We start from the raw sequence: 9,007 nt of genomic DNA, 5'->3' as shown, positions 1-9,007 counted from the left end.
TCGAGATGTCACATTTTGGGAAGACACTCTCTACAAAGACTTGGTAAAGTCAACTGCTAGCGGATCGGAGAGGGTTAGAGTTGATTTACAAGAAGAAACTCAAGGAAACGAGTTGTCGAAAGATCAGGGTGAATCCTCAGCTGGAGGTGGAGCTCATCAAGAACAAGAAACTGGAAATGAACCAGGTCAAGAAACTGAAATGGGAGGACTAGCATCTGATCTTGAGAACTATCTCTTAACAAGGGATAGAGTGAGGAGAACCATCAAGCCACCAAGCAGATTTGATGACTGTGATGTCGCAGCTTATGCACTAACTATGGCTGAAATGATAGAGATTGAAGAACCAAAGACTTATCAAGAGGCTATGAGCAGTAAACACGCTGAAGAGTGGAATGGTGCATCAGATGAGGAAATGGCATCACAAGATAAGAATCAGACTTGGAAACTGATTGAGAGACCAGAAGGACAGAAGGTAATTGGGTGTAAGTGGGTGTTCAAGCTTAAACCTGGAATAGAGGGTGTTGAGGAACCAAGATTTAAGGCAAGGTTGGTAGCAAAGGGGTATGCACAAATTGAAGGAATTGACTACAATGAGGTCTTCTCACCAGTAGTGAAGCATACCACCATCAGGCTAATGCTGTCTATCGTTGTCAAAAACGACCTGGAGCTCGAACAACTAGATGTAAAGACAGCATTCTTGAATGGACATCTTGAGGAACGAATACTCATGGAACAACCCGAAGGTTATCAACGGGGAAACAAGGTATGTTTGCTCCTAAAGTCCCTATACGGTCTCAAGCAATCCCCAAGGCAGTGGAATAAGAGGTTTGATACGTTCATGAAAGAAAAGAAGTTTACAAGAAGCGAATATGATTCGTGTGTTTATTTCAAGTGTTATGGAGAGGGAAAGTATGTCTATCTACTTCTTTATGTGGATGACATGCTAGTGGCGGCTAAGGACCTAACAGAGGTTGAAAAGGTGAAGTTAATGTTGAGTAAAGAGTTCGAAATGAAGGATTTGGGGCCAGCTCGAAGGATTCTTGGGATGGATATTATCAGAGATAGAAACAAGGGTACACTGATACTGTCTCAAGAAAACTACATAGAGAAGATCCTAAGAAGCTTAGGTTGGGAGATCAGATTCAGTGCAAACACCAATCGGGTGTCATTTCAAACTATGTAGTACTCCTGAAGACAACAGAGCTGAAATAGAGCTACAGATTAGGAACAAACCTTACTCCAGTGTGGTCGGAAGCGTCATGTACGCAATGGTAGGAACCAGACCAGACATTGCTCACGCCGTGGGTCTTGTAAGCCGGTTCATGAGCTCTCCTAACATGAAACATTGGGAAGCAGTTATCTGGATATTAAGGTATTTAAGCAGAAGCTCAAAGTGTTGTTTAACATTCAGAAGATCCAACACATTTGAGGTTGTAGGGTTCTGTGACAGTGATTATGCAACTGACCTGGATTGGAGAAGGTCTATTACCGGCTATGCTTTCCAAGTCGGAGGAAATACAGTCAGTTGGCGTTCAGGCCTGCAAAAGATAGTCGCCATGTCATCAACAGAGGCGGAATACATGGCTTTAGCAGAGGCTACCAAGGAAGCGTTATGGCTTAAAAGAATTACCAGTGAGTTGGGTTTCCCTCAGGAGACAACCGAGATCTTCTGTGACTCACAGAGCGCCATCTGCTTAGCCAAGAACAACGTTTTCCATGAGAGGACAAAGCACATCCAGACTCGCTATCATTTCATCCGAGACGTGATTGCAGAAGGTGATGTGGTCGTGACCAAGATTGATACGAAGATCAATCCAGCTGACATCCTCACTAAATCCTTGCCGGTGAAGAAGTTTGAGGATTGAAGAAGCGATTTGAAGGTTCTTCGGAACTGAGACTAGCTCGGGGTGAGCTAGGGTTCCGGCGGTTCAGTCGGAACGGGAAAGGGAATCGACAAGGAGAAGTGTCACTCTCTTTCGGGTTGTCGGAAGTGAATCGAGGTGGAGAATGTGAAGTGTCGATCCAATTCCTTAGTGGACCACAACTCAGGATAATGGGCCGAGCACTAAAGAAGACAGGCCCACGAAGGATTCAAACATTAGCAATGGTAAACTCTGGTCAGCACAAGTCTTTGTCGCGTTCTGCAGTGTACGGTTCTTGTCATTGCTGGCAAAGGGATAAGGTTTTCGATTCACCTAGGTTAAGGTGAGCTGTCAGAGGTATCTCCATCAAGAGTATAAAAGGGGATAAGCTGCAAGAAGCAGCCAACACAATAAGAAATAAAACGAGAGTGGCAAGCAGGTTAGATCTAGAGAGTGGCTTGAGAGTAAGAGTAGACTTATCTTCTTTCTCGGTTGTATAGCCTCTCTAGGGTGTCAAATCTCTCCTGGTCTCTTGTACTCAGTTTATAAACGTTCTATGAGACCTTGTGAGCTGGTCAGTTAGCTCACCAAGACGTACCTTAGCCGGTGTTTGGCTTTGGGAACTTGTAATCCGCGTGTCATCTCTCTCTCTGCTTCTCTTTCTTCTTCTGCAAACAAACAATCACAAAACGAGCATCGTCAGTAAAGAAGTCAAAACACCTAACACTTAATTTTTAAAAAATGATAGTAACAGAGCATGTGTATGCTTTCCTACTCTTTGAACGTGTTAGTCGAATTGACATCAAAATTTAAAACCAGGATTAAACCAGTTTTTAGTATTTCCGGTTTGGTCCAATCAGACATTTGGTGGTTTATTGGTTCAGACGGAGAGATAAAAACGGCAAGGCGTTTGTAGTAAGATATAAAAACGGTAAGACGTTCGCGTCCTTGTTCCAAAGCCTAGCCCTAGCACTAAGAAAGAACCACTGGAAAAGTCATCAATTGACAGTAGCAGTAAGAAAGGCGATAAAAGAAGTCACTTCGACGCGAGGACTGTCGAGAAAGACGAATAGGTTTGATCTGCCGGTGGTAAAAGTCCACTCTGGTGCGTCCTCTTCTTCCTTGATTTCTAGCCATCTTCAGAAACATTGAAAAGCCCTAACCTAATTTGTTCTGTAAACACTTATATAGTAGTTCGATATCTGTTTTAAGAATTTTGATTAGGTATGATGCGGATTAGTTGGTTGTGTTTTTTATTTACCTTTTCTTAAATTTTGATAATGCAGATTAGTTAGTGTTAAAGATAGAGAGAGCAATGGTGGATAGAAAGAAGAAAACCAAAATATGTGACAAACTAAAAGTGTCACATAAGGAAGAAGAAGATAGGATTAGCCAGTTACCGGAACATTTGATATCTGAAATACTTTATCATCTCTCTACAAAGGATGCTGTCAGAACAAGCGTTTTGTCTACCAGATGGAGATATCTTTGGCAATCTGTTCCTGGATTGGACTTAAGCTCCTACGAATTCTCAAAGTTTGATGCCTTTGCGAGTTTTGTTGAAAGGTTTTTTATTTCCCATAGGGAGTCATGGATTCGGAAACTCAGCTTAAGTTATTATAATAGAGATAAGATACCCCTGAGTTTATATACCTGTGAGACACTGGTACACTTACAACTCTGTAATGTAACCATGTGTAATGCTGAGTTTGTTTCCTTACCTTGTCTGAAGTTCATGTATTTAGGGAATAATAAGTATCGCAACGAGACCACCTTGCAGAAACTTATCTCAGGCTCCCCAGTTCTGGAACATTTAACCATCACCAGAGCTCCAACTTATGATGATGCAAATGTTGTACAAGTGCGCTCTCACACCCTAAAGACAGCCTATATATGCGAGTTTGCTGAAGTTTTGATTGATGCACCTCTACTGCAGTCTTTGAAGGCTACGGTCTCCTCAACAATGAACTTTCAGATCGTCAATTTGGGTTCCTCTGCCAAACTAGATTTTGATTTAAGCCATATGAGATGCAGTAGTAGCATGATTCATGACATCCTCACCTGCGTACCATTGGTGAGGGAGCTAGTTATTAGTAATGGTATTAGGAAGGTATACATCTCTTCTCTTTAAAGCATATATATGAAGTTTCTTACCATATCATTCCTCCTTTACTTGTTAACTTGTGTTACCAGGAAATCTTTCAATACTCGAAACCGGGACCACTGTTTCAGTTTCGTGACCTATCCCGCTTGAATGTTGAATTTTCTAAATTTGATCTTGCAACGTTGCCAACCCTTCTTCAGAGCTGCCCAAAACTAGAATCTTTAGTTATGGTAGTGAATAACTATAACCCTCTGATTTATCTTTTGTGTATATTATTCTCTACTCAATATGTTTTCTTCTGTTTTTGCAGAAATTGGTTAAGGACCGATCCATGTGTGGTAAGAAGAATACAGAACTAAAGGTGATGTTTTCAACAACAGTGCCTCATTGTTTGGTATCATCGCTCAAGGTAGTGGAATGGAGACGTTCAATCGCAGTGTACGAAGGAGAATTGGAGCTAGTAAGATATTTCTTGAAGAATTCGAAAATCCTGGAGAAACTAAAGCTCGATGTTTACTATGCCGGAAAGTCTAAGTGTGCCTTCCTTCAAGAACTCCTTACGATGCCAAGATGCTCTAGCGTCTGTGAACTCCATTGTTCTGTGATTCCTAAGAATATCTATTGTTGAACATTTCATTTATCTTTTTTTTTTTTTTTTTTTATAATGTTACTTGGTGGTTGCTACTCATGTAATGTAACAACAATCATTACCAGCTTTATCTCATATTTGATGGATATCTCCACAAATTGATCAAGCACTAGTGTGTATTTGTGTTTTTTGCTAGCTGCTGGCTTGTTAAAGAATTTGATTAGGTTGATGCAAGCTATGTGTGCCTTTTATTACCGTTGCATTTGCATCTAAATCGTCTCTTTTGAAACTTTCGTTTTCAATTTTGAAGTTTTCTACATAAGAAAAGACAAATATTGTTGCTAGAGGGAAATCAAAACAGGCTTGTTGCCTCCAGGGAGTGCTTGAATCAGAGATTGAAAGAAGATAGGATAAGCCTGATCCCTTTGATTTGTCTGAATCAGGAATTCTGATTGATGCTCCTGAACTACGCTATTTAGCAGATTATAAAATAAATCCGCTATTTAGCAGATTGTAAAGTCCTTTTTCTCTAGGTACTCAAAAAGATTGTCGAACACTTCGTTTCGGCTATGAGCCAACACACACATAAATATTGCAGTTTTAAGTCTTGCACAAGTAAACAATCACCAATTACCAACTCTATTTTGAAGTTGATGGATACTTGCACAATTTACTCAAGCACTAATTTAACATTCAAGTGCAGGAAGCTGTTGGAAGTAGAGAAAAGCAAATTCAGAAGATTTGGGTTCCAATGCAAATACATCAAGTCGCTTTCAAAGTTTCTTTATGTGAATGCAGTTTTCTATAATGAGAGTTATATCGCAAAAATGAAGCTAGAGTGAGGTAAAATTGGGAAACTCACTCTAGGTTTGTGAATTTGTAACTGCATCATCTTCTTCCTTTTCTTTGTCAAATGTAACAAACATCATTTTTATTTTTTTTAAAAAATATCTGTCCCCAAATCATCAAAGACATGTATATGTTTTTGAACTGTTATTATTGTAAACAAATTATGGTCTTATTTTGCTGTTTCGACGAACAAATTATGGTCTTATGGTATCATGGTTTTTTTTTTTTTTTTTTTTTTTGCTTTGGTTTTTGAATGTGTTATAGTAAATTGATCTACATTAGTATGTCATTTTAAGTTTTTTTTTAGTATGTGAAGTGTCAAGTGTGAACAAAAAGTAGGAGTGTCCGGTTTGGTCCAAACAGAGAGATAAAAACGGCAAGGCGGTTTGTAGTAAGAAGTAAAAACGGTAAAGCGTTTGTGTCAATGGTACACATGAATCCTTCTTCTTCCCAAAAGAGGGGTTGTTTGTAAATCGGAAACTGAGAGCCTTTTTACTTCACAGTGGTCAGTGTAAAGTCACCTATCTGCTGCTACACGACTCGGGAGGAAGACCAAATAGGTAATTAAAGCTCAGACCTTGTGCATTCTTTTTGTAAAATTTACTTGGATTTATAGTCAACTTCAGAAATCTTAAAAACCCTAAAACCAAACAAGCCCTGGCAATGGCATGTGTTCTTCCCGATATCTGTTTTTTAATTTGTATTTTCATTCGTAATTGGTTGCTTTTGTAAATTAACTATTAGCATTACATACAGAGAGAGCCTTGAGATTGAGAGAGAATCGAAATGCAGAGAGCTCCGGCCATTTCCAGCAACTGATTCTTTTCCCGCCGGCGAATTTTACGATTTACTGTTCCTGCTGCGAGTGATTCCTTTCCGTTCGACCAAAAACACTGTTAAGTTCTTCTTACTTTACCCTTTTTGTGTAATTTGTTTTGTAAAATCATCATCTTCTTCGATAAGACTTTTAAAAACCCTATAGCCTGACTCTCTCACACACTCTCCTTTTGTCTCCGTAAACGGATTTTGTTAACATTTGGGTTTCTTGAGTTTTGATTCGTCTCTCTTGCTAACACTAGGGTTTCTTGAGTTCCCTAGAAAATGTTCTTGTAAGTCAAAAATCATCTCTTTTTGAAACTTTCATGTTCAATGTTGCACAGCAAGGCATAATGGTTGATAACGAGATAAAGACTCAGCTTCTTTGTTCCAAATGGTTGGAAGATAGGATAAGCCAGTTACCTGATCCTTTGATATGTCACATTCTCTCTCATCTTCCCCTAAAGGACAGTGTTAAGACTAGCGTATTATCCACCAGATGGAGGACTCTCTGGCTTTGGCTTCCTCGTTTGGAATTGGCATTGTCCAAGTTCCCTAATTCCGATGCCTTTTTGAGTTTTGGTGACAGGTTTTTCCATTCCAGCAGAGTTTCATGCATTCACAAGCTCAACTTAACTATGAGCTATGGAAATGTCAATCCTCACTTCACATCATGGATCGATGCTGCTGTCAAGCGTAACGTCCAACATCTACAAGTTCGTTATGCTTATGAGATGCCCCTAAGCCTTTATACTTGTGAGACAGTGCTATCCTTAAAGATGTGTTGGGTGGCCTTGCCTAGTGCCGAGTTTGTTTCCTTGCCTTGTCTGAAGATCCTGCATTTAGACTATATGAGGTATCCCAATGAGACCACTTTTGAGAGACTTGTCTCATCCTCCCCTGTCCTTGAAGAGCTAGAGTTGGGACTAGTTAATTCTGGTGCAAAGGTCTTTAGGGTGCTATCTACGTCATTGAAGAGGCTCACTATAAGCATACGCTTCTCTGTGGGTGATACAGGATTTCTGATTGATGCCCCTCGATTACGCTTTTTGAGCATCCGTGATAATTTACCAAAAAGCTTTATAATAACCATTATGGATTCCAATGTCAAGTTAGATCTTGATCTCACCCCTGGTTTGTTTTTTGAAGAAGCAGATGTTTTATCCAGGAGAAATAGTTTTCACAGTTTTCTCCCCCAGATTTCAAAGATCAGTGATATGTTCATACATCTAGGCACTTTCGAGGTATCATCTATGTCAATTCCCATATTCGACATATGTTCCCATAATCTATCATGAATATTTCTTGACCCACATCAGTTTTTTTTCCTCTTGTTCTAGCTTCTCTGTGAATACTCGAAACTAGAACCACTGCCTCAGTTTGGTTACATGTCCTGCCTGCAAGTAGAGCTCTATTATTCCCATTTGAAATGGTTACCAACCTTTCTTGGAAGCTTCCCAAACTTGAAGTCGCTCATCTTGGTGATGATCTGCCAAACCCAATAAGTTTTTTCCATTCCTTCGAAGATTCTGCATATTTTGTCTTTTGTGTTTTAATCTTGTCTTCTGTTATCAGGTATGCTACAATGCAGATCATGTGGAAATGCCATTTGACGAGATGAATCAAGTCGATCTTTCAACTGTGCCTCAGTGTTTGCTATCGTCTCTCGAATTTGTTGATTTCAAAGTGAAAGTCTCGGGACTTGCTGCAGAGATGAAGCTAGTAAGGTACTTCCTAGAAAATGCGGCTGTCCTCAAGAAACTCACTCTACCTTGGCATTATGATGCAATACAGATTCAAGATGACTTGGTCAAGAAACTCCTCAACATTCCAAGACGCTCTACCGAATGTGAAGTCGTCTTTCTTTGATCGGTAAAGAGTAGAGGGAACATTGCAAGGTTTCGTGATATTATGTAAAACGAAGTGAATATGCGTTGTAGTTCTCATGGTTGGCATGGCTTTGCTCCATCTAGGCATAAGCTTTCATATGTTTCTTATCATCTGGGTCGTAGGTTTGAAAAAGGAAACGTACTATACTTGGTCGGAAATCTCAGTTGTTCTTAGAATCAAACTGGTTTTTTTTTTTTTTTTTTTTGGTGATTTTGTGTAACGACAATGTTGGATATGGATAGCAGTTTCATTATTACTTGGATTTAGTGATTATTATGGATAGCGTAATTATTTTGCTCATTCGTTTCTGAATTTTGCTCATTCGTTTCGTAATTACGACTCCATCGCGGTTTCTTGCCTAGTCCCGACTTTGTTTCCTTACCGCGTCACGAAGAGCCGAGTGGATTTGATTGGTCTGTGCCAGAGTGTTTGTTATCTTCGCTTGAGTATGTTGATATCAAAACCACCATCTCGGGATATGGGGCAGAAGAATGGAAGCTAATAAGGTACTTCCTAGAGAATTCCACAATCCTCAAGAAACTGACTCTACGTTTGAATTATTATTGTACGGATGAAAAACACATAGTCAAGGATATCCTGGAAATCCCAAGACGCTGTATTATTATTGCTGTTTGATACCCCAGAGAAAAAAAAAACTCGTACTAAAACTAGATGTTTGATGATACTAATAATTCATGATGTTTGAGTTGCAATTTAATCATTCATGAAAGATCCTAGCTATATCTTACTTGAGTTAATGCTACTAAAACATTCATGATGTTTTATAAAAAAAAACAAAAGATCCTACTAAAACATTCATGATGTTTGAGTTGCAATTAATCATTCATGAAAGATCCTAGCTATATCTTACTTGAGTTAATGCTGTTTCCGGATTCT

At 39.4% G+C, this 9,007-nt stretch overlaps 2 protein-coding genes across 3 annotated transcripts; both read left to right on the top strand.

Moving 5' to 3' along the window:
• Positions 1-2,817: 2,817 nt before the first annotated feature.
• On the top strand, positions 2,818-4,721 carry LOC104752759 (F-box/FBD/LRR-repeat protein At1g51370-like). Its single transcript, XM_010474987.3, has 4 exons — positions 2,818-2,967; positions 3,149-3,972; positions 4,056-4,196; positions 4,277-4,721. Exons 2-4 carry the CDS (start codon positions 3,178-3,180, stop codon positions 4,592-4,594), a joined length of 1,254 nt encoding a protein of 417 aa, XP_010473289.1. The 5' UTR covers positions 2,818-2,967; positions 3,149-3,177; the 3' UTR covers positions 4,595-4,721.
• A 1,098-nt stretch (positions 4,722-5,819) lies between these two features.
• LOC104726052 (putative FBD-associated F-box protein At5g53635) lies at positions 5,820-8,398 on the top strand. Of its 2 annotated transcripts, XM_010444827.3 has the most exons (5): positions 5,820-5,964; positions 6,161-6,299; positions 6,565-7,464; positions 7,561-7,701; positions 7,796-8,398. In XM_010444827.3, exons 3-5 carry the CDS (start codon positions 6,574-6,576, stop codon positions 8,087-8,089), a joined length of 1,326 nt encoding a protein of 441 aa, XP_010443129.2. In that variant the 5' UTR covers positions 5,820-5,964; positions 6,161-6,299; positions 6,565-6,573; the 3' UTR covers positions 8,090-8,398. The 2 variants fall into 2 exon arrangements, with proteins under 2 accessions (XP_010443129.2, XP_087342189.1); XM_087486063.1 differs by lacking the exons at positions 5,820-5,964; positions 6,161-6,299 and having other exon boundaries at positions 6,400-7,464.
• The last annotated feature ends 609 nt before the right edge of the window (positions 8,399-9,007 follow it).

Source organism: Camelina sativa, chromosome 2, assembly GCF_030686135.1.
Source record: "Camelina sativa cultivar CO46 ecotype springtype chromosome 2, ASM3068613v1".
Lineage (NCBI taxonomy): Eukaryota > Viridiplantae > Streptophyta > Magnoliopsida > Brassicales > Brassicaceae > Camelina > Camelina sativa.
This window is presented reverse-complemented; position numbering and strand designations above follow the sequence as displayed.

Excerpts from the sequence above, each read along its gene's own strand:
- LOC104752759 (XM_010474987.3), top strand. The coding sequence starts at position 3,178 with ATGGTGGATAGAAAGAAGAAAACCAAAATATGTGACAAACTAAAAGTG. Across the intron at positions 3,973-4,055 it reads TTAGTAATGGTATTAGGAAG|GAAATCTTTCAATACTCGAA; the intron begins GTATACATCTCT and ends TTGTGTTACCAG. Across the intron at positions 4,197-4,276 it reads AACTAGAATCTTTAGTTATG|AAATTGGTTAAGGACCGATC; the intron begins GTAGTGAATAAC and ends CTGTTTTTGCAG.
- LOC104726052 (XM_087486063.1), top strand. The coding sequence starts at position 6,547 with ATGTTCAATGTTGCACAGCAAGGCATAATGGTTGATAACGAGATAAAG. Across the intron at positions 7,465-7,560 it reads TACATCTAGGCACTTTCGAG|CTTCTCTGTGAATACTCGAA; the intron begins GTATCATCTATG and ends CTCTTGTTCTAG. Across the intron at positions 7,702-7,795 it reads ACTTGAAGTCGCTCATCTTG|GTATGCTACAATGCAGATCA; the intron begins GTGATGATCTGC and ends TTCTGTTATCAG.